The 25,209-nt window shown below is 40.6% G+C and overlaps 1 protein-coding gene across 2 annotated transcripts in view; it reads left to right on the top strand.

Annotated features, from left to right (window-relative positions):
- The window catches only part of TPGS2 (tubulin polyglutamylase complex subunit 2), a 58,010-nt gene that overhangs the window by 743 nt on the left and 32,058 nt on the right, over window positions 1–25,209 (top strand). For both annotated transcript variants that reach the window (XM_036755474.1, XM_036755478.1), the window contains exon 2: window positions 8,503–8,582. In XM_036755474.1, coding sequence (XP_036611369.1) covers window positions 8,503–8,582 — 80 coding nt within the window. The remainder of the gene's footprint in view (window positions 1–8,502; window positions 8,583–25,209) is intronic.

Here is a 25,209-nt window from a genome sequence, read left to right as displayed (position 1 = left end):
AATCGACCCCAATTTCACAGAAAAGGAAACTGAGGCCCAGGGACTACTAATAACTGACCATTATATGGCGCTTTGGTTTGAAAACTGATGTGACTCCCCCCCCACCCCCCGTACAACACCTCCCGGCGAAGATAAAGACAGACAGGGAATGTTGCAGGGAAAAGGAGTTATAGTGGAGGTTTAAATGGAGTGCATGCATGCTCCGAGCCAGATGCAGGGCATGCAAAGAGGAAACAGCCCAGACTCGGGAGTTTTAAGTCCTAGGTAGGAAGAGCAAGCGCAGGAGACCGGAGAGCCAGGGCACAATGAGAAGAGCTTTACTCAGGCTTCAGCCTTGCAGGAACCAAAGCGTTACCAAGGGAGTTGTGAGTGTTTGTTGTGCCGGCGGATGCCAATAACAGAAAGGGAAAAACAGTCCAGCAGCGGGGAGAGGCCTTTGTTCAAAAGAATGTATGCTGTGTCAAGACTAGGAATGGCACAAGGACTGGACCTGTGATTTCTTTGGTAAATTGAACCGCAAGCAACAGCTCCCTCCGAAATTATATAATCTGAGATACTGCCTAGAGTACTGAGAAGTTAAGTGGCTTGATCAAGGTCACAGCCCATCAGAAGTGCCACTTGAAACCAGATCTGCCAGCTCTCTATATATCTCATGCTGTTTCTGAGTGCTGGGGATACAAATACAAAAACAAAGCACTCCATACCCTTGAGGAGCTTGCAATCTATTGGGGGAAACAATTGGTACATAGGTAATTATATGCAAAGTATTTTGCAAAGTAATTTGCATAGAAGCCCCAAGGTCCAAACTTTGAAGATCAGTAGGCACACCATGAGCTAGAGATGAATAAAATGCATTTCGGATGCAAGGGACAGCCTGTGCAAAAGTATAGAGAGAGGAAATGTAAAGTACTGTGCAGGTCACAGCAAGCAGACCAGTTTGGCTGAAACAGAACATGAAGGAAAGGTGGAATATGAAGGAAGGTGGAATAAACCTGGAAAGGTAGATTGGTGCCTGATTAAAGGGCAAAAAGTGGAATTTGTATTTTACCCTAGATTGCCCATTAGTGTACGTAGCTGGAACAAATTCTGTAACAAGTTGGCCCAGAATTAACCAGGAAGAGATAATGCTAGATTACTTTCAGAATATTGCAAAACTGCATTTATGAAGCCATTTTCCAGAAAAAGGCCCATTCTTTAAATACCACCATTCTACAAGTACTATATGGGTGAGATGTATGGAATAACAGTCTCTGAAGAATTTAATATCATACGAAGGACAATGAAGAGGTTACATGATGGGTATGAACAAATTACAACATATAACCAATGGGAAACTTACAAAAAAAAAACCATGAAGTAAAAGACATTGGGAAAATGTAGGACAAGAAGAGAAAAGTGGCCTGGTAACATGGTGAGAGCAAGGGATAAAAGATGGACAGCCCTGTTGCACAACTGACATTTTCAGAATGTCAGGAGAAATCCAAAAAGGACTCTGACACATTGTTTGAATATCCTCCATGAATTATGGAAAGATGTGTGAGCTACAGAGGATAAGTAGACAAGGATGGGTTACATGTTTGAAGGAAACATCGATATCAATGAGATTACTTAACTGGTTGAATACTTTGAAAGAGGAAGATGTTGATTCTTGAGCAGGGGAGTGATATGATCAACTCTCTGTTTCAGGAATAGTAACTTGGCATCTTGAACTGGGGAAGGAAGGGACTTGAGGCAAGACCATTTATCAGACTATTTCAATAGGCCAGGCAAGAGGAGATAATCATGCTGAACATGGAAAAAAGACAAGTCAGATGTAGAAGGAAGTAAAATTGACAAGACTTGGCCAGTTATTGGATGTGAGGGCAGAGTTAAGGGTGGTTCCAAGATTTCTGATCTGTATGCCTGGAAGATGGTTTTGCTCAACAGAAATAGAGAAGTTAGAATGAGGGGTGGTTTGGGAGGGGAAAGATAATGAGTTCTATTTTATACAGATTGAGTTTAAGATGTTGACAGTGGCATGGGTTAGAAATTAAGAGATTGAGGTTGGTTATATCAATCTGAGGTTTGCATAAAGGTGATAACTTGAATCCATGAAAGCTGATGAGATCTCCAAGGAAAGAGAAGAGAAGGCACCCTAAGATGATCCTACAAAGGTGTCTCTGATGTCACTTTCATAAAGGAGTTTTGCCCAAACTCAGGAATTCTAGCAGCATAGCTCCAGAAATTATTCTCAAAGTATTCATCGCAAGTACTATCCAAAAGTTTTATAATTGGGTCCAAACTGTGGGTGGGTTGGGTCACCAAAGAGTTACTAAATTAGACAAGCAATCAGCCAGTAATATGTTTTAGCAACTATAAGACCAGCTCTAGCACAAAGGTCTGTTGGGTTAGACTTAGTACTTTAAATTCCGAATTCTGAAGAAAAAAAAAAACAACCCTTTCAGTGATTACCTCATCTTGGCTTTTAAGGCCCTTCATACAATCTGGCCCCCTCCTACTTGCCAGTGGAAACATCTTGTCTATGTACACCCAGAACTTAGCACAGTCTCAACTGTCTCATATTTATCTAATGGTCATGCCCACCTTCATTAGTACTATTCCTGAAACCTGGGATACTTTCCCCTCTAATCTAGACCGTCTTTTAAGGTTCAGTGCATTGTGGCACAGTGAAAAGGGCACTGGCCCTCAAAGTCAGAAGTGGACTCACATCCTTCATCTGACACTTGTTATTTGTGTGACCTTTAGTCTCCCTTGGCCTCAGTTTCCTTATCTGTAAAATGAGGAAGTTAGATTAAATGAACTCTGAGGTCCCTTCCCACCCTAGATATATAATTCCTCTTCCTCCAAGAAGCCTTTCCTGACCAAAGCAGTCTTCTTCATTGATCTTGCTTTCCTCTTCCCCCATATCCTAAACGATTTGTACTTTAGCTTACATGTAATACACAATTAGACTGTACACTCCTTAAAGACAGAGACCTTGTTTCATGTTTCCTAGCTATGTCAGGACTGAAATAGAGTGGGCATTTAGCAAATACTTGGCAACTCAATTTTTCCAGTCAGGAAGTTTGTGTATTGTGTCCAATTAGGTCAGTCTGTTCCATGACCAAAACTTGAATCTCCAATGCCATGTAGTCATCTTGAGAATACATTAATTACAAAGTAGACCAGCTGAGAGAGGAAATAGTATTAGCACAACCAGAAACTATTGCCAGAAAAGAAACTCTAGCACAGTACAGATAAATTGATCTTTAATGTCATTTTGATAAAGTCAGTACATAGAAAGGGTTGTTGTTGCTTTCTCTCTTGATAAAATGCTCTCAAGACATCATGGTGTTTATGTACTGTTTCCCTGCTTAGCCATTCATGTCAAGGCCATGTTTTCTGTTTCTTTTTTTACTCCATTTAGTACCTGGTACAGCCACATTTTGATAGATACTCTGTTGTTGACTGAATAAGGCTTTCTAGTGAGATATCGAGTGCAAAGTATTACCTTTCTGGATTGTCTCCATTTTCTAGCCATTATGTTGCAAATCAACATTTAGATCAGGTGGACATTTAGATCAGCCTTAAGTTGCTGTCTTTTGAAATGCATGGCAGCTATGCCCAACAGGCAGATTCCAGTGGGTAATTACTAATTGCCAATATGTGTGTGACCTGTTACTTCTTTAGCCATCAGACTGCTAAGTGACTTCACCACCCAGTTAGACCTTGTTATTTTTAGTATCTTTTGTCTTGCTGGAGTTTAGGAACCCTGGTAGACTATCCGTACTAATAGAATACAATGCTTGGTTGACCACAAAATCACTGGAATGCTGTGCTGTAATGCATTACAGAATCCAGTGATCCTCTGGTCTTCTCCACAAACGTGTGTGTGTGTGTGTGTGTGTGTGTGTGTGTGTGTGTGTGTGTGTGTGTGTATACACACACACACCATCACAAACCTTTCCAAGAAAACCTCCGGAATTATGTGTATTTTTCCAGGCAAGACAGAGCATGGGTACCTTTGCAGAGGTCATTTTACTCTATGTACTTGTCCGCTCTACATCTCCAGTATTTCTGGAGTCTATTTGAGTCTATATGATTTCTTTCATCTCCCTCTGTATCCCACTAAGTTCTACCTCAGTAGAATTTTTCTTTCCATTTCTCCTGCCACCCCCTTAGCTCAGACCTACATTGTTATTGCAATAGCCTGGTATTTCTGCCATCAGCCTCTCCCTAGTCCTCATTATTCCTAATCTTCAGAATCTTAAAAGTTGGAAGGGATTATCCAGTCCAACCCATACCTTAACAAGAATCCCCTCTTTAAGTGCCAACCAGCCTTTGTTAGATCCAATAAGGAGGAATCCAGTAAATCCTAAGGTAACTTATTCCATTTGTGAATAGCTCTAATTGTTACAAAATGTATCATAACATCAATCTCAAACTTGCATCTTTACGTCTTCTACCCAGTACTCCTAGTTCTGCTGCCTAGGACCAAGCAGAACAACTTATCTCTCTTCCATGCGATGGTCCTTCTGAAGACAGCTATTATGTTACTGCCAGGTATTTTCATTTTTAGACTAAACAACCCTAGTTCCTTCAACTAATCCTCATATGGCAAGAATTTTTAAGGCCCTTTACCATCTTGGTTGTCCTCTTTTTTTAAAAAATGTTTTTTTAATCAATGAAAATCCACTTCTCCCCCCACCCCCACCCCACCCCACATTGAGAGAGAAAAATAAAACATGTATAGCCAAGCAAAACAAATTCCTGCCCTGACAATTTCCAAGTTCTTTTTTTCTCAATCTGCACCTCTCAAGAGGGAGATAGAATATTTCAGGAGACCTCTGGAACCATAGTCATTACACTGAACGGACTTTCCAAGTTTACCAAAGTGTTTGTCCTTGTGATATTGTTATTCTATAAATTGTTCTCCTGGTTCTGCTCACTTCTTTCTGATGAGTTCATACAGATTTTCTAGGTTTGTCTGAAACTATAGTCTTCATAATTTAAAAATGTTTGGAAATATGTACAACTTTGATACAGTTCCAGCATGTTCCAAGATATCTATGCCCACTTCACGTAAACCAATTATATTACCTATCTAGAAGCATTTCTGAGAAGCTATGTGATCAGAAACCAATTAAGCCTAATGAGGGGAGTTGACACCGTCACAACTAAGGGTGTTTCATTTAGCAGTGTTTCCCCTATTCTGTGGTATTCATGGGAGACAGAATATGGTACAGTTTATTTCATCATCTTCATCCTTTTTTTTCATATTACTCCTCTAGCTTTTTCCAGGCAGCTTTAGTCATCGCATTTGCCCCATTGAACTTCCCTTTCAACTTCTAATCTGCAACATCCTCATCTTTCTTCTTCAGCTAGGCTGCCTTGTTATCATAAGCCATTATCATCGTCACTCAGGTTGTTCCACGTTTCGCCAAGCTTCTTCATTGCATCCCCAACGGATATGCCAGGACTTTCAGCCTTGATCTTGGTACCCTGCTAATTAAAGCTAAGGCCCAGAGCAGTTCAGTGATATGTATGACATCATTCAGCCAGTTAATAGGAGAGTCAGCAGTAGAAGCCACGTCTGCTGATTTCCACTGTCCCCTATTGTCAAAGGACATGGAGCACAAGGCAGAAGGAAACAGACCAAGACGCATTTTGCTTTTTCAAACCGCTTTCACGGCAGTATCAATCAATAAACGTTTGTTACTTATATATTTATTCAAGTATAACATGTGAAACTAGATTGGAGTCTAACTCAATCATTATCTGTGACAACCTCTCTGAACTTCAGTTTCCTCTTCTGTACCTTACAAGAATGCTATTAATAGCAAGCGAAATGAATTATATGCATGGCTTTTGTATCCAGAAAGTGCTGTACAAATATAGGCTATTGATATTAGCCAATTTGACCCTCACAATACCCTCTAAGGTAAGGCAAATAGTATAATTCTTTTATAAATGGAAAAACAACCACAACATCAGTTAAGGCCCAGAATGGTTAAATAACTTGTCAGAGGTCAAACAGGCAGGACTTCAAATGCTACGATCAGTATGGGAACTCTGGCTTCCTTTTTCCAAACCAGAACAGTGATAGAGATCCCTGACATTTTATAGGGGTAGAGTGAGAAGTATTCAACGATGCTTATTAAAGCAGTGAATAAAATACAGAGCATTTATTAAAGCAGATATTCCTACCCAGTCTCTGCATGTTCTAACTTAGGTACTCAAAGTGGGTGATACCAATCCTGGGGGGGTACTGGAACAATCCAGGTGGGAGATATTTTTTTTTAAATGATGCATATTTCAAAAAAAAAACCATTAGAGGGTTAAAGAAAGATTTCCGGGAGGTGCTGAGTAAATTTTTTTTAAAGGGTGTGGTAGGTCAGATAAGTTTGGGAACTTCTGTGACTAAAAGTTCAATTCATCCTACTGAATAGTGTATTCAACAGTCTTCCGAACTCAGAAACTTTGACAGAGTTTACATAAGAGAAGGCTTACACACTTGAAACCAACAGAAAACAAGGTAATATGATGTGGCAGTATGTATGGCATAGACACTAAGTGCTTTGGGAGGTCAGAGTCTAATAAAGCTTCAGAAAGAGAACAAGACAAAACAGGCCTTGTAAGGTGATTAAAGTGCTCCAGGCTAGGGGAAATGAACAAAAGTAGAGGTTAAGCACTTTGTTTGGGGGGTACATTTATGTCTGCTAGAGAAGAGGACTCATGTGGTTGGATAGGTAAGTTGTAATCATTAGAGAGTACCTTGAATGCCAGGTTGAACAGGTTAAATTTGACCTGATAGTTAATAAAAAATCATTATAGCTTCTTGAGCAGAGGAATAACATGGCATGGTGGTATTTTAGGAAGGCTAATTTGCTGTCAGCTGCAAGATAGATTGAATGAAATTAATGAAAAAGAACTGTGCTAAGCATTGAGTATATAAATAGGAAAGTAAGACAGTCATGGCTCACATTCTAATAGGTGGACCACAGGCATAGGAGATCTCTGCTTCAAGTCAGATAAGAAAGCCCTACCCTCTCCTCTCTCCTCCCCCCCAAATCCAACCTTTAGGTACTGCAACAAGGCAGACGATACTGCAGTGTCTTTAGTGTCATTTTCATGAATAAAACCACATCTGTTTCTGATTTTAAATACTTTAATGGTGCCAAGAATGTTGGCGTCCATCAAGAATTTTTTTCAGTAGTCTGTGGTCTGTGGGTGGACAGTGCCTCTATTCCTGGAGTTCTTGGGTTTACCTGTTTATCAGTGGCAATTGGTCAATAGTTGGTGATAGGCCTCTTCTCCACAGGGTTGCTCCCCTGTTTAATGGGTGTGGGTGCCAAGCTGAGAACAGTGCTAGTGGCCTAGAGGACACTGTTCTTCCCAGTGCTCTTGGGCGTAAGGTCCTGAGTTGTTTCCACTAGGATTTGAGAGAAAATGGTGTTTGAGGTGGCAGTGGTAGTTTGACCCTCCTGATAAATATCCGTTCTGTCCCATAGATTAGAAGAAAAACATTCTTACTGCTTTTTTTTTTAGAGGTTCAAGGACAGATCATTTAGGATCCTGGTTCATTTATTCAGGCTTAAGGTGATAAAGGGCTGAATTTATAGTAGTAGCAAGAAGAAAGGAGGAATATAAAATTATAAAGGAGAAAAAAGAGCTTGGTGACATATTGGCATAGGATATAAATGAAAGTGACTAGTAAATAATTCTCATGTTTTGAACCTAGATGACAGTGGAAATTGGTTTGTGGGTAAAAATAAGATTTGTTTCTATTCAGATTTCTACTTAACTCCTGCTTTAGTGATTTAACTCTTTTTATAGAGCCAATAACCAAATATGACTGAAAGAGTTGAGACAAATGGCTAGAATAGATGACTGCTTCAGTTCTCTACTGGTTTCTAAGGTTCGGGGCTATTTGTTGTTTTGTTCTCAAGTGCATTCCTCTGAAAGATGGAACCCATCTTTTACAATAGTGCTGATATGGCCTGTTTTCTGAATTTCTGTTCCACAAAGATTCTGTACAGGAAAGGCTCTTGCTCAAGTGAGAAACTAGTGAGAAAGTAAGTGCTACATCAAGAGTGGCTGAAGTGTAATTCTTTTCTTCCTCCCCTATTTCCCAAGAGTAGAAAGCTTAAGCTCTCTGCAAAATTCTGTATGATACCATTTAGGCACAGAGAATGCCTAATGTTTAGTCAACCAGTCACATGTATTGGACAACTGCTATGTGGAAAGCAACAAAGCACTTGCTCTTGGTTGTCATCTACCTTAGGGACTCTGTAGTACTAGATAAAGTGAATGGATGCTTTGAGGACCCTGTTCTCTCTTTCATCAAAGCTAAAGCTTTGTTCTTAAAAAGCTTTCAGAGGGACTTCATTTGTGATTGTAATTCCTATGGCAAACGTCAGCAATAGCCTCCCATATTGGAATATTTGTGAGCCATAACCCCAGGAGCCCCAAAGAGGGCTGTGCAATATGTAGCTGTGATGGAAACCCTTTTTTCTCTTTTAGAAGCTTCCCCAGGAGTGACCGGAGTGTCAGTTGTGGAACGGGAACCTGCTGACATCGGAATGATTACCGCATGGGAACAAGTAGGTGTCTTCTTTAAAACAAATTACCTCCTACTCCTGGGAAAGATTGAGGTCATTGAGAAATTCTTATTTCTATCTCACACTGTCATTAAAGTATATACAGTTCATCTTTCTCCTCATTTACCCTCAAGGTACTTGAGCTCCACCCTGCCATCCTATGAATTCTTATCCTGGGAACCATTGTTTTCCAAGGAGGTGTCTTAACCCCAGAATTTCCATCTCCCTGTTTGCTGTGTAAGTCTTATCTATCTGATCAGTTTTTCTTATGAGTGAGGCAGAGATGAGACAATTCTTTTCTCTAGCACAGGTAACCTCAGCTCTGGAATCCCTTTGCTACCTTAGGTTTCAGTACAATATTTGGATAATCGGAATTATGCAAATGTGACATAAGACCCCATGTCAATGAATACTCTATTACAGCCATGGGGAACCTTCGGCCTCAAGGCTACATGTGACCCTCTAGGTCCTCAAGTGCGGCCCTTTGACTGAATCCAAACTTTGCAGAACAAACCTGTTACAAACCTGGCAGCCACCATAAACCAAATAGTCAAAGTATTTAAATGAAACCGAATGGCAAAGTTAACAAGGGAAAAATCTAGCAGCAGAATACTTTTCAGCCATCCATATACAAATAGGCACATTATCTCTGGAAAATTCTCTGGGATGAGAAAAGTGTGTGTATGTGTGTGTTTTGCAGTTGGGGGGAGGCATGGTAAGCAGTGCATGGGATGGTGAAAGCTTAATATCAAAAGCTAGCATGAAGGTCTGCTGACACCTCTTGGGTGCAGTGATTTGCTCTGTTTGCTCCAAGACCATAAGGATTCTACTGTGTTTAACAGTGCCATTCCAGGTACACCCACAAGTCATTTTCCTTATCTCCCCTCTGATTGCGTCCTTGTCTGTACTTTTCTTCCATTGACCCTCTGTGTTCTTTTTTAAAAAAATGTCCTGCCTTTCAGAAGACTCCCCACAAATCAAAGTCCTTATTTTAGTGAACTTTTGCTCTGCACCCTGTCATAAAGCCTCTTGGGAAAAGGAGTCCTAGGAGTTTCTGCCTATGAACAATGCCCTCTGGCCTTCAGTCATTTTGAGAGATGTAATTACACTGAAAATGGAGTCTAACATACAGCTTCTACCTGATTAAAAAAAAAATTTGTAGTCCCTGCAATTCACATTGGATGTACATGCACACTTGTAGAAACATAAAAATCCTTTAGTTTTCGTTTGGCATTGTTATAAGCAATTTTTCTATACACATGAAGAACAAAGCATACATGTTGTATTCTAAATGCATAGTCGTGTGAAAAAATATAACAGCATCACACAGCAAAGATGTGCGATACAGCAGACCAGATACTTTTGTTGTTCAGTTGTGTCCAACTCTTTATGACCCTGTGAACCATAGTGTGCCAATGCTGATCATGGAGTTTTCTTGGCAAAGATACAGGAGTGGGTACACCATTTCCTTCTCCCATGGATTAAGGCAAACAGAGGTTACATTTCCTTCTCTAGCTCATCATGCAGATGAGGAAACTGAGGCAAACAGGGTTAAGGGACTTGCCCAGGGTCACACAGCTAGAAAGCATCTGAGGCCAGATTTGAACTCAGGTCTTCCTGACTCCAGGCCCAGCCCTCTATCCACTGAGCCATCTGCCTAGACCAGATATACAGATCACTCCACGTCCTGAATTCTTCCCTGGAGCTTCCATTTGAGGAAGGATCCATGACAGTCATGCATACTTCAAACCCAGCACAACCCATGATTCCTCACACTTAATCTTCTCTGCCTCTGTCCCAGTGACCTCATACTGGCCATGCCTCCACCCCTATGATCTCCTGCAAGTGGCAAGGCCCTCCATTTTGAGGAAATACTCATGTTAGCCGTGTTTACTTCAAAATGGGCTCTGCCCATGACTCTCCAGACTACTCCACTTCCTGGCCTCCTGGTGGTCACAGAGTCCAACTATGCCTCCAGGGGTAGCGATTGTTTGTGATGCATCATCTTTGTAGAGATCCTGGCATGAAAGCTAAACATCAGTATTTCTTCCATAATCCCTTGGCTACTCTAGACACCTGATTCCTTGGTAGATAACCATGTACCCAACCTACATATCAAGGAAGATGTTCTGTCACCATTAGGTTATTACCAATGATTTTCCTATACCATCACAGATATAAAAAATCTATGTACACCAGCTTTAAAGTGCTGATGCTACGCTGTCCCATGAACTATCATTAGCCCTTTTCCTTTGACTAGACTAGGCTCAAGTCTCATGCTTTTTACATGTGCATTTGCTACTATATGGGGCCAATAGAATCTCTTCTGTGTCAGTTCCAGAGTTCTAACTGCACCCAAGTGTCCGCCTCGTGGAATGGTTTTATGCCTATATAGCTGTAGGTCAAGATCTGCTTTGTTGTAAAGAGAGAGAGACAAAACTAAGATTTTTTTTTTTATCAGACCTATGATTTCATAGATATAGGAGATGCCTAATGAGGAACTACCTCTTTTAATCCAGGGAGTTGCCTGAGGCACTGAGAGGCTAAGTGAGTTACCTAAAGTGACAGAACCAATATGTGTCAGAGGCTGGGCTGGACTCTGGTTCTTCCTGGCAGCTGACGGCTTAGTACATAGAACTCCGGAGTCAGGAAGGCTTGAGTTAAAATGTGGCCTTTAACACTTATTAGCTGTGTGACCCTAGGCAATCACTTAATCTTTGTCTGCCTCAGTTTCCTCAAATGTAAAATCGGGATAATAATAGCACCTACCTCACTGGGTTGTTCTGAGGATCAAATGAGTAAGCATATGGACAGCACTTAGCACATTACCTGATACATAATAGAGGCATAATAAATGTTTATTTCTTTCCTTCCTAACTCTGAGACCAATAGACCAGGGCTGTCCAACCTTAGGTTTTTATTGAAACAATAGACAATATGTTTTGATTTGCCATTTTAGCGACAGCTCTGGGGTAGCTTGGCTTTGTTTACTAAAGCATTTATGTAAATTTCTATGATTGTAGGCCAGCGGCTTAAATCACACTATAGGCAGGGCCAGCCCCATTTTGGACAGCCCTGCCATAGACTCTCAACATTACACTCAGTGAGTGTATGCCCTGGAGTAGTGCATATGAGATGGGAGATTTGAATCTGCTTCCAAGTTCCCTTCCTTCTCATTACCAACTACAACCACCACCACCAGACCCTGCCCCTTTCTCAGTGGGGAGAGGGGGAAGCATATGGTAGAGAAAAGTAAAGGCACCAGGCAGGGGGACAGCAGCACCTTGTCTAGCCAGGGTTCATTTCTAACCCTCTTCATCCCCCACTGCAATTAACCCAGACTTTAAAGCTATTCCTTATTTCAAAATTATGGATAAGAGTTATATACTGCATTTTATGGGCAATTCAAAAGTTGCAAGAGAGACAGTAATTTTAACTATATGCAATTTTTATTTTATGGCCTGACCTGAGAACCTAACCCCTGGGTAAGAAGCAATTCCACTATACCTCATGTTTGATCACTTATGATCTGGTACAGTGAGTATTCCACTATATACAACTGCTGCTGTTCTCTCAACAGCAACATACCTTCTGAGGAGCTAAACCTGATCCCCTGAGGGTCATACTCCTATTTCTTGGTCCGTATCAGTTTTCTTAGCCATCTAACCTACAGATACACTTGCCACAAATCATCCAAGGGCAATGGAGGCAAAGACAACTGGTTAAATGTGTATTCACTCCCTTGATAGCACATTCGCCTGGGGAAATCCTAGAATCACAGCTCTGCTTTCTTGTGTTATTGACCTGGCCCTCTTTATCATAGATTATCTTCACCTCTTCTATGGCAATCCATGAGGTTTCTATGTATCAGGCCAATGGGATAGGGCATGTGCTTCCATATTAGTCTTCTCTGACTGAACTCAGAGTTGGCCTATACTATTTATCCTTTCTGGTGGTATCCAGCTTAGCACTCATCAGAATATAAATCAATGAAGTGTTGTTTGTATGCTCTTGGAATTGGTCTCCCAGTACATAATCTTAGAATTTATCAGTGACAGTTCACTTCAAAGCCAAGAACTAAAATTGGTGGATAGGATATCAAAGCCTTACGATCAAAGCCTTTGCAAATGTAATTGGCTTCTGGGGGCCATCACTCTTGTGTTATAAAATTGCTTCTGAAGCCCTCTGGGCTGGCATCAATGTATAATATAGAGGGCTTGGATCTATAAAAAAACAAACAAACAAAACAAAACTAGCCTAACCCTGGCACACGTGTGAGGCAGTTAATCAAATTCTTACAGACCTACTCACCTTTTCTATGCCAAAAATCTCAGTGTTTCCAGAAGGCTTAGGCCAACTCGTCCGTTTTTGCCCTTTTGGTTCTTCTCAGTCATATACATATGAGTGAAATCATTGTAAAGCTTGTCAATGATGGCAGAGTTCTTTACAAATTTTTGAGAGTAACTGTCTCATCCTAGAAAATGTGTCAGTTCTTGATTATAATGCTTTAAATGTGGCCTGGTGATGACTTTCTATTTTCTTAGTGTTGGCACGCATTCTTCATTTGATCTACCTGTGTACTTGACAGAGGCTTTACACGATGGGTACTTTTTAATTGATAGTTTTAGACTAGAATCTCTTGCCAATCTAATACCTTTAATAGTCATTTTTAATGCTTTTATGATATCTTCCCAAATATGATGTGGTCATCCAGATACATCAACCTCCAAGTAACTTATGTCACTAATGATTTTTTCACACAGAACTAAAAAAATGGCACGATTCCCAGAAATCCCATGGGGCATGTCCTCAAATTACCGAAATTTCAGTAGACAGATAAAGGCCATCTTTTCCTTATCTTCTTCAGCCATGGGAATCTGACAGCATCAGCTTCACAGGTCCAAATCTGAAAAATTCTGGTTTCCCACCAGACAGTCTTAGGCATCTAGGATTCTTGGCATGGTGTTCAATTCAACAGCCATTAAGTGCCAATTGTATATGAGTCACCATGTGTGTAGGTACTGGAGACACAAATATAAATGAAAGAATCTTGCCAGTCCTCAAGGAATTTAAATTCTACTGTAAAGATATAGCATGCACGTAGATAAGTAATTACAAAAATACTTTCTTAAGAAAAGCATTTTTAAGCACTTACTGTGCTAAGTACTATAGATACAAAGAAAAAAAAAGTCCCTGGCCTCAAAGAACTTGTATTTTCATGGAGGAGACAGCATATATAAATCAGAATGTATAAGATAAACACAGAATAGAGGGAAGGTAACCTTAAAAGGGAATGGCACCAGAATTTGGAAGGACCAGGAAAGGCCTCCTGAAGGAAGTGGGACTTGAGATGCATCTTAAAGGAAATCAGACATTCTAAAAAGTTGGAGGTTGAGAAAGAACACATTCCAGGCACAGGGAACAGCTAGATCAAAAGCATGGTGATGGGAAATGGGAGATCCTGTCTAAGGAATGGGAAGAAGGCTAGTATGTCTATATGGTGTTATACATAGAGGGAAACAAAGTAGGAAGATTGGAAAGTTACAAAAAGGTGATTTTATGAGAGTACTAACAACTGTGGATACATAAAAGACCTGTGTAGGAAGCAATAACTAACGTGATTTGAAAGAAGCTAGGGGGGCAGCTAGGTGTTGCAGTGAGTAGAGCACCAGCCTTGGAGTCAGGAGGACCTCAGTTCAAATCAGGCCTCAGACACTTGACACACTTACTAGCTGTATGACCTTGGGCAAGTCACTTAACCCCAATTGCTCTGCCTTCCCCCCTCCTAAAAAAAATTAAAGAAGCTAGGGATTCTAAAAGGCAAAACTGAAGAAAGAATACCTTCCAGTCATGGGTACCACCTATTCAAAAGCACAGTAAAAGGGGGTAGGATGTCACATATGAGAATAGCTAGTACAAGAATTTGACTAGAGTGTTATTGTTGTTTTGAGCCAGACTTGTGATTTCAATTGTATAAGGAACTCCCTATATGAAGACACATCCACATCTACTCTGAAATTTATAGGCATAGAGAATTGCCTGGGGGGTATTGAGAGGTTGCAATTTGCCCAGGATCATACTGCCAGAGGTAGAACTTGACCTTAGATCTTCTTGACTGAGGTTGGCTCTCTATCCATTATGCTGTGGATACCTTATAATTATGTGATGTATTCTTATATCAAAAGTACCTCTTAATAATATGAAATAAAACTGGAAAGATGGACTACATGTAGTACATTGTGCCAATGTACTACAGAGAGCTTTAAATGCTCTCTTTAAATGCTGGGTTGCAAATTTTGTATTTTAACCTACAGGCTACAGGAAGCCACGAGTATTTTTGCATCCACACATTCAAATCTTTCCAATCTTCTTCCATACTACACTGTGGTAAGGCACAGGAACTATGAGATTTGATAACAATGCCTTTACCTAGCAGTTCCTTCAGGTTTCTGAGGTCCTCCCTTTATAATCAGTTTTCCAAAATTGCTCTCAGAATGGTCAGGAGTTGAACTGGCATGTGGGCACTTCATGTCACATTCATTCATTCATGCAATAAGAACACTCTGACTTTCACTATGACTTTCTTCTTCAGATGATCCTTCTGTTCCTCAGGCACTGGAGTCACCAAAGTTAAACTTGTCTGTATTCCCTTCTTAGTTGGAAAGGTTACTGCTTCTCTGATGGTCTCTGCCAGTCATTTTCTTTCTCACTGTAAGTTTCTGCAGAATAGGTAGGAATTATCAGGGTTTTTAGGTCCCAAGCCTCAGCTTGTTGCTGGTCATGTACTGCCTGTCCTTCAAATAGACCAAGGTTGGTCCCATGAATGGTGAAACTCCAGAGACTTTGCTAAATTTTGACATAGCAGGACCAGAGTGTACATTTACTGTATACCCACAACTTCCTTAATGCTATACCCACTATAACATAACCAAAATTTAAGCAATCATTTTCAACCAGTACCCAGAGGACTTGCTCCCTAACAGACTAGAGATATCTGCAAGTTGACTATACAGGTAACTTTCTTAAAATGATTAGAATATAATTGTCACTTGGGATCTACTGCGTAATATAGCAAGACAGTGCATCTTTAGTCCTCGGTATCACTGCTGCACAGGCTCCTATGAGTCCAGGTGTAAAGAAGCTGGAGGTGGGATAGGGATTTTTCTAGGGTCTTCATTTTCCAATGTCAGTTTAATTGGAATTCATCTTTTGACAGCTAATGAGAAATTTCCTCAAGTATGTTTAGCATACATCTACCCATTTAGTCCATATTTTTAAGCAAAGTATAGCTTGGCTTCTTTTGGCACAATGTACTATTCCCAAATTGGGCTACCCTAACCTTTGGTCCTCTTTTTTGGTCAGGAAGAATCTCAGTACCTATCTGTCTTCTAGTTTTTCAGTAGGGCTAACCTGACTTTCTGTGAGATCTGATTGATCTGAGTTATTCTCACTTTTGGCCTTTTAATCAAATGAGATGCCTTGAAGCAATACAGGCCCAATTTTTTGTCTCTTCTGCCGACTTTTGGTCTTGTTATCATGAGATCCTTAACTAACTGTGGATAGGGGATAGGTACTGGAATTGTGATGTCAGTGCTGTAGGGAACTCCCACCCTCCAGTCTACCAAAGTAGATCAGCATCTTCTCTGCAACTTTCAGTCTTAGTTGCTGAGGACATTGACAGGCTCACATACCTGATACAACAGGTGTGTGCCAGAGGTAAATCATGAACCACCTGTAATAACTGAAAGACTGTTTTGGCATATGCACATTACTAGTTGTACCCAGAGTACATCATCTCTCAGTCCTCTTATCACTTGGGACAGTGTAGTATGGTTCATACTCTCCACAGATGGTACCTCTCTCTGACCTAGGCCCGCCGGCCTTTTCCCTCTCCTATTGGAGGGTATCAAGGAACTTTACAAATCGTACTCTCCATGCCACCAAATTATTTGTCAAGCCTCTGCAAACATTCAAGTACCATAACATTGGCATTTGACATTTTCCATATACCCAATCTCACAAGTTATCCCTTTGAGAATACGCCACAGTCCAAGATTAGAGGGAGCTAAGTGATGTAATGAATAGAGTGCAGTACTTGGAGTCAGATAGACCTAAATTCAAATCCTGCCTTGGATACTTATTAGTTATGTGATCCTGGGCAAGACATGTAACCTCTGCCTGCCTCAGTTTCCTCATCTGTAAAATGAGGATAATAATAGCACCTGCCTCACTGGGTTGTTACAAGGGTCAAATGAGTTAAAATATGTAACGTGTTTTGCAAATCTTAAAGCACTATACAAACAAAGGTTTTTATTATAATTGTAATACAACTCACATAGCATAGCCACTGCCTCTTTCCTATATGCTTTTCTTTGTCCTTTCTATCCTCCCAAAGTATCTCCGGCATGGTACAAAATCTCTATCATATTTGTTATATTCAATGAGAATCCACCAAATCATTAATCCCTAATGAGGATCTAGTAACACAACGGAACATGAGTTCTCCAATACCATAGCAGCCATATTAGTTTCATAAGCACATAAGTATGTGATATACAGTGACCATTTAACACTATCATTTTACAAATTATGTAACTTTCTCAAAATGTCACCTTAACACAATTATAACTCAATTCAATACCCAGTAGAGTAAACTTGAATAAACTTGCCTGATGGGTAATAGAACTTGCATTGGGAAAAAAAAGTGCTGCCAGTTTAGAGACTAGCCCTTAAGGAAAACAAAACAAAACCCAACCCTTAATGAGTCTTTATAACACAGGGGTTCTTAATCTGGAGTTCATGAACTTGGTTTTTTTTGTTGTTGTTTTTATTTGGTGATGTACTTCAATATAATTGACTCTCTTTGTAATATTATATATTTAATGCATTCGAAAACATTCTGAGAAGGGTCCACAGGCTTCACCAGACTGCCAAAGGGGTCCAGAACATGAAAAAGGTCAAAAATCCTTCTTGTCATGCTAATATAAGTAGACATGAGTTGACTCATCAGCTTCCATAAACATTTTTTGATACTCATGAACTTTTGAAAGCTACAGGGGTTGATCTTATATACCTGAAAAAGAAAAACGAGTTTTATATAATAGAGACCTGCAGTTTTATGTACAATCCTCTTTCTCTACTCTACTATGTATATGCCAATATCCATTCTTTTTGATGCTTCAAGTTTAGAATAAAGCTAAAAATTAATATTTTTTTTAAAGCATCCTGCCTGGGCATCCACCAGTATAACACAATTCCCCTTTAACTCTGCAACCCCCTTGCTCCTGCTACTCTTTGGTAAAAGGAGCCATGGAGGTTTCTCCCAATTATCAATGTCTGCTAGTGGCTAAGGAGTAGAGTTTGGTCTAGCAGGAAAACTATTCCCTCTCACTGATCCCTCACTTGTGTGGGCAGAGCTCTTCTTTCCCAAAGCCTTTAGGAGACCCCGTAGTCATGACTTTCCTTCTAGTGTCCACCCTCCCAAGGGGTTTTTTAAAACCTACCTGGGCAGAATAAAGAGATCACTGAGGCCACTGCTCCTGAGGAAAGTGACTTCTAGTCTTACTTACCAAGCCTTCCATCCTTTGATATCCCACTACTTAGCTCATTCTTTTTGTCCTGGGGAATCCAGGAGGACAGGATTCACAAGGCTTTTTTTTTTTTTTTTGAGAATTAAATTATCAGTAAAATCTTTGGTTCACCTCCAGCACCCAGCTGGATATCTGAGCAATTTGACCAAGAAATAACTTCTTTCCCTCTTGTGTATTCCAGAACAACCACAATCTTTTCCTCATTTGGCTTCCTTTCTTCTCCTCAGAAACACGCCCACACAAGGAGAAGGATAGCTTAAAGAATCCTGCTTCTTTTTGACAACACTTGACTAGTAATGAAAATAAACAGCTTGGTTGAAAGGAAAAAGGAAAAGAAAGTAGGAAACAAGGTGTTGTATAGCTTACAGCAGATGGGGATTCAGCTTCTGTCTGTACCTTCTTTCGTCATTCTCTCTTTCCTGCAAGTTCACTTTCATGGAAGCAGCCATAGTTCGAAGTAGCCTCAGCCATCTCTCCCAACTCCTTCATCTCCCACTTGCTGGACATATTCCCTAAAAGATTTATCTTAATCACTTTCTTCCCCTCTCGTGAGATTTTGTAGTCGTGGGCAGGATCTGCATTTTAAAAGGAAAGTATGGCATTTTGGGGTAGTGGGGTGGTTGAATGTTTCCCAGGTTTTGGATTGCTCTTTGTGCTTGGGGTACCTATGGTTCTATGGAGCCCCAGGAGCAACAAAGACCTGAAGGAAAACACGCAGGTGGAAGTGGGAGATAATCTGGGAGATAATCCCTCCTTCCCTCTCCCCACAGTACTAGCACTCTGGAAGAGACAAGGCAGAGCAAAGGCTGTGGGAGAAAAAGCCCAGGCATGGGGGAGGGTTGGAAGGGCCTGAGCTGATAAGCCTGGCTCCAGAGGACTGTGATGAAAGGGTGAATGTTTTGAGATCGTATTGTATGCAGAGTTTTGAAACAGGAGCAGAGAACTGCCTTCCTACAGACTTGAGAGAAAAAGCAGAGAATGGCCTTCGTGCAGATTTGGTGGGAGCAGCTGGTAAGGAGAGAGAAAAAGCTGATGGTGGTTGCCGACATATTAACCCAGACAGAGCAGAAGATTGCCTGCATGAGGATTTTGGAAAGGTGAGAGCTGTGAGCTGCCTTCCAGCTGACTTTGTGAGGTGAGCACAAAGGTGGGGAACCACCTACATCTGGATTCCGGCAGAAGCTAGGTGCGGCCAGCCAGAGTTGAAGGACCAGGAACCCAGGAGCTTGGAGTTCAGCCTTGGGGCAAGATGGAAACTTTGCAGCAAGGCACTGAGTGTGTCTTTTTGGCTCCTTCCACTGGGACTGCTTGGGAACCAGGAGGGAAGGGCGGATTGGTTTATGATGGGGTGGGGGAAGTGCCTTGGACCCAGAGGGACCCCACCCTGTTGGCTTTATTGCCCAGCCACCCCTTAGGACTTGGAAGCAGCAATTGGAACAGCATGGAAAGGACAGACCCTGAACAGAACTTTGTTTGGACTTTTCTTTGAGTTGGGACTTTGGGTACCAAGAGGAAGACTGAAACTGCAGTGTGGGGAGAAGGAGACATCCCCAAGAGAACTTTATTTGGATGTTTTTTGTTCTCATTGGGACATTGCTAATTAAAGCATGCCCTTGCCTGAGGGTATTGGGAGGAAACTTGCAAGGCAGTGTGGGGAGAAAGACCCACCCTCAAGAAGTACTTTATTTGGACACTCTTTATTAGCTAAAGAGATTAACTTGCTTTGACCTAGGGGTGGACATTTAAATTGTAAACAAGTATTTGGGAATGGCACTGAATGATATGTTTTAGTTTCCTGCTTGAGTGGATCACAATGTGTAATGCTTCTATTTGTTCCAGGATCCATGGCCATTTAATTTAGATTTTTGTTATGCCATGGACCTGGAAGGGGTGGAGTGCATTGGGAATCAAGATGGGCTCTTAGCACTTATTCAGCCAAGTGCCCTTGAAGAGTTTGGCCTTTGTTTCCTTGATTAAATTTGGAGTCTTTGATGACCTCCTTGCCTCAAGGGAAAGCCTAGTTTACATGAGTTTGAGTGACATGTTTGTGACATGGGTTTAAGTCACATTTTTGTGACAATTTTAGGTCATGTGGGTGACTTACCTTTGACCCTGCACAAGATATATAAACACAGAGGTTGGCTTTCTCTTTTGGAGCTCTGAGCTGCAGTAGGAGTGGTGCGTGACTCTAGGCCAACCGTTGTTATTAGCTCCCCAGCTTTGATGTTGATGCTTCTCTGGTAACTGTATATTGAGATTTTGTCAGACAGAAATCTGTCTGTTGATTCGTGTGCTGGATTTTCCCCCGAGTTGAGTGAATGATATTTGTATGTTGGGTTAAAGTAAGATTGTTAACCCCTTAACGTTGTTTTCCTTAGTAAAGCAGATCAAAAGAACCTGGGTTTGCCGTGTTCTTGGTGTTGGGTTTGTGCTGGTTTTTCACCCTCACAGCAGCTGCTAGCCGAATTGTTGCAGCACCCACCTCTCCCCAAGATGAAGGGAAGGAGTACTTCCTTTTCAAGTACAGATACAGAGTTCCTATGTCTTCCATAGACTCTTGTAGGCAGGCATTGGGGACTTTAAATTGGCCTGTTGGGGTACAGTTTCCCCCTACTAATGGTCCCAGGACTTCAGACATTTTAGGAGATATAATTAGACTGGAAATACAGTCTGATGCACTTATTGTGTTCCTTTTAAGGTATCATTCAGGATCCATGGTTGCCCAGAAGCAATGCTTTAAGAACTGGTATGGGATCTCCTTTGTGAAATGGAAATCTTGAATTTTGTTCCCAGTAATGGAGGGGTATGCATGACTGAGAAACACAAGCTGACAGTTCTAGGCAGCAAGATGGGGAGGTACGCCTTCTTCATTTTTGTGAATTGTTTCCTGAGGAACATTCTACATTCCTGCCATGTACTAGATACCCCTTTGATATCCTCTGTTCTTTAAAGCAGAAATTTTATTTATTCTCCCCATTTTATTTATTCTCTTGATCCATCTACATTACAGTGCTTTATAGATTGGGAATAATCACTCCTCAGCTACTATCTAGACTTTGACCTCACTGATTATTTTTCTAGTACGGTTGGGTACAAGTGGATAGAACTCAGGGCTTAGAGTCAAGACGACTCCTCTTCCTGAGTTCAAATCTGGCCTCAGACACTTACTAGCAGTGTGACCCTGGGCAAGCCACTTAATCCTGTTATCCTCAGTTTCCTCCTCTGTAAAATGAGCTAGAGAAGGAAATGGCAAACGATTCCAGTATCTTTGCCAAGAAAACCCTAAGTGTGGTCACAAAGAGTAGGACACACCAGAACAACAACAACAGGACAATGGACCTTCATTTGGTTTAGCATTTCTCACCTATAGGTTGGAACACTTAAGGTTACAAAGCCAGATAAATAACAGCAAGGGTTCCTGAGAATTAAGAGTTAAGCATTAACAGAGAGAGAGATTTTTTACTAAGGTAGTCACTGAACTACTAACGCAGACACTTAGTGAATTACTATCTCAGAGTTTTTGAATTAAGGGAAGTTTCTTAGGAGTAGGTACTTACATCAAGAATAATAAGATGCATTGATGGATTTGGAGTTTAAAGTAGAGTCCTTTATTTTTTTTCCCACTAAATAGTATTTTATGTTTTCCAGTTACATGTAAAGATAGTTTTCAACATTCACTTTTATAAGATTTTGAATTCCAAATTTTTTTCTCCCTCTCTCCCCTCCCCAAGACAGCAAGCAATCTGATCTAGAGAGCCCTTTATTTTAAAAGTCTTAGGAAAATATTCTGGATCTGAGATGTTAGTAATTGTGTGAAGTTATAATAACAACCACCACCAATAGCAGAGCACTTACTTTGTGCCAGACACTATGCTAAGAGCTTTGCAATTATTGTCTCCTTTGATCCCCACATTATTGATCTCTTTGATCTATCACTATCCCCATTTTACAGGTGAGGAAACTGAGGCAACCATAGGTTAACTGACTTAACCAGGGTCACATAGCTAATAAATATCTGAGGCAGGATTTGAACTCAGGTCTTCCTAACTCCAGGCCCAGTGCTCTATCCATTGTGCCACAAAACTGTTTCATACCCAGTGTTTTTGGCCAGTGGCCAAATGGCCAAGGCCAATCTCGCCTTTTTGAAGGTCAGCAAGATAGCTTATAGCCAAAGGACAGGAGCTGACTGGAGCGTGGCATTTCTTTACCTTCTCACTTTAGCAGACCACCGTGGTTTGGGTTTGGGTTCAGCAGACAAGTTATCTACTCTTGGTTCATGCCAGTTTGCTTGGATAAAATGCAGCCTAGTTTACTGAAGGAAATGGAGAATAATCTTTGGATCAAAGTCAGTGACCTTTGAATGATCTTGGAGAAAAGGAGAGACACTGCAGGATTGGAGAAGGGCAAGTGTCCCAATTTTCCAAAAAGTGAAGAGGCCAAAGTCTACAAACTGTATAAACAGCAAACTTAACTTTTGTTCCTGGAAGATCCTAGAACACAATAAGGGTTTGACTCGCTATCAATTAGAAAGGGAAACTGATCATTCAAGGACAAGGTAGCTTCAAGAACAGCTTATGCCAGGCTAACCTCATTTCCTTTTTTCACAGGATAACTAGGCTGCTAGATCAAGAGAATGCTGTAGATAGTATATACTTAGATTTAAGTAAAGGATTTCATTAGCCAGTGTAATGAAACAGGCATTTATTAAGTGTCTACTATGTTCAGAGCACTGTATTTGCAAGTTCAAAATGAAAACCAGACTGTGCCCACAAATGACATACAACAATTTTGTACTTTATCCTAGAAACAATAGGGAGCCAATGGAAGTGGAATGACAAGGGCAGACTTATGCTTTAGGAAGATTATTTTGCATTTGCATGGAGGATGAATTGGAGAAGGGAAAGACTAAAAGCCAGTTAGGAAGAAAGAAGTGATAAGGGCCTGAACAAGTGTGGTAGCTATTTGAGGAACAAGAGGAGAATATTTTTCAGTTCAGTCTTAAAAAACTATTAAGTGCCTACTTTGTGCCAGACAAGCATTGGGGATTCCAATAAGAAAAAGACAGTACCTGCCCTCAAGGAGCTTAAAATCTAATGGGGGAAGACAATACACAAAAGGAAGCAAAGGAGAAGGAGGAATCTTTGATGTTCTGTGGATCGGAAGCCAATCAGAGCTGCTGATGGACAATGGACATGCAACATGTGTATGGAAAATTCAAAATATTTGGCAAGCAATTGGAACTGGGGGGATGAAGGGACAAGAAGAGTCAAGGATAACCTCATAGTTACAAACCTTGATGACTGGAAGGATGGTAAGGAAATAAGAAATAAGGAAATTTAGAGAAGCAGTGAGATTCAAGGGATGAAGGGAGAGGAAGAATAGAGAAGGAAGGGTTTCCTTTTGGACATACTGAATTTGAAATGCCTTTGAAAATCCAGGTGGAGGTATCCTTTAAATTAGGTGGATTTGGAACTGATTGAGTGACTAACTGGCTGATATCAGCTGGGAAGAAAGTCTCTAAGTAAAGTTTCCCAGGGTTTTGCCCTTTGCTCCGCAATTTTAACAGTGACAGGAAATGGAGGCATAAATGTTATATTTATCAGCTTTGCAGATAATACAAAGCTTGGAGGGATCATACATTTAGAGCTGGAAGGGACCTTAGCAGCCACTGAGTCCAATGAGGTGACTGAGGTATGGAGAGATTGAATGACTTGTTCAGGATTGCATAGCTATTAAGTGTCTGAAGTAGGATTTGAACCCATGTCTTCCTGACTCTACGTTCAGCACTCAGAGCCAGTATCTATAAAGGTCTCAATAGGTTAGGATAATGGGCTGAATCAAATAAGAAATGTAATATTGGTCAATGAAAAGTCTGCACTTGAGTTCCAAAATTCAACTTCATAAACAGAGACAGAGAAGACAGACAAACAGAGACAGACAAACTTCAAAGACAGAGAAGACATGATTTAACAATAGTTCCAATGAAAAAGATCTGAGGGATTTGGTGGACTGACTATAAGACCAATTTGAATCAACAGTGTGAAATGGTCACCAAAAAACCTTTATGCCATGCCCTTTGACCCAGCAATAGTGCTTCTAGGGCTATATCCAAAAGAGATCATAAAAATGGGGAAAGGACCCACATGTACAAAAATATTTACAGCAGCTCTTTTTGTGGTGGACAAGAATTGGAAATCGAGGGGATGCCCATCAATTGGGGAATAGCTGAACAAATTGTGGTATATGAATATAAAGGAATACTACTGTGCTGTAAGAAATGATAAACAGGAGGACTTTGGAAAAACCTAGAAAGACTTATATGAACTGATGCTGAGTGAAGTGAGCAGAACACAGTAACAGCCACATTTGCAGTGACTGACTTTTTAGCCCTTTTCAGCAATTCCAAAGGACTCATGATTGAAAATGCCATCCACATCCAGAAAAAGAACTATGGAGTCTGAATACAGAGCAAAGTTTTTAGCAGTGACAGGAATGTTTTTTTGTTTGTTCATTTTTCTTTCTCATGATTTCTCCCATTCGTTATAATTCTTCTATACAATATGACTTATGTGAAAATATGTTTAATAAGAATGTATATGTAAAGCCTATATTGAATTAAAGGCCATCTTGGGGAGAAAATTTAAAACTTAGGGGAAGTGAATGTTGAAAACTAAAAATAAAACAATAGGAAAAAAAACCCTTTATACCATCCTGGGCTGAACTAAGACAGGCTTGATGTCCAGAAGAGAAGTAATAATTCTGCTATGCTCTGCCCTGAGCAGGCCATATCTCTAGTACTATGCTAAGTTTTCAGCCAATTTTAGGAAATAAAGACAAAATGGGGATATCCAAAGGGTGTTCAAAGGATTGGAGAATTCATAGAGCAAGGACTAGTTGAAGAAAAGGAGGATGTTTAGGCTGAAGAAGAAAAGAAGTCTTAAAGGGAGAATCATAGCCGACCTCAAGTATTTGAAGGACTGTCATGTGTACAAGTGATTAGACTTATTCTGGTGGCCCCGAAAAGCTTTACTAGGGGAAGC

The sequence above is a fragment of the Trichosurus vulpecula genome, chromosome 1, assembly GCF_011100635.1.
Source record: "Trichosurus vulpecula isolate mTriVul1 chromosome 1, mTriVul1.pri, whole genome shotgun sequence".
NCBI classification, from domain to species: Eukaryota; Metazoa; Chordata; class Mammalia; order Diprotodontia; family Phalangeridae; genus Trichosurus; species Trichosurus vulpecula.
Note: the sequence above shows the minus strand (reverse complement) of the source record. Positions and strands in the feature narration are given on the sequence as shown.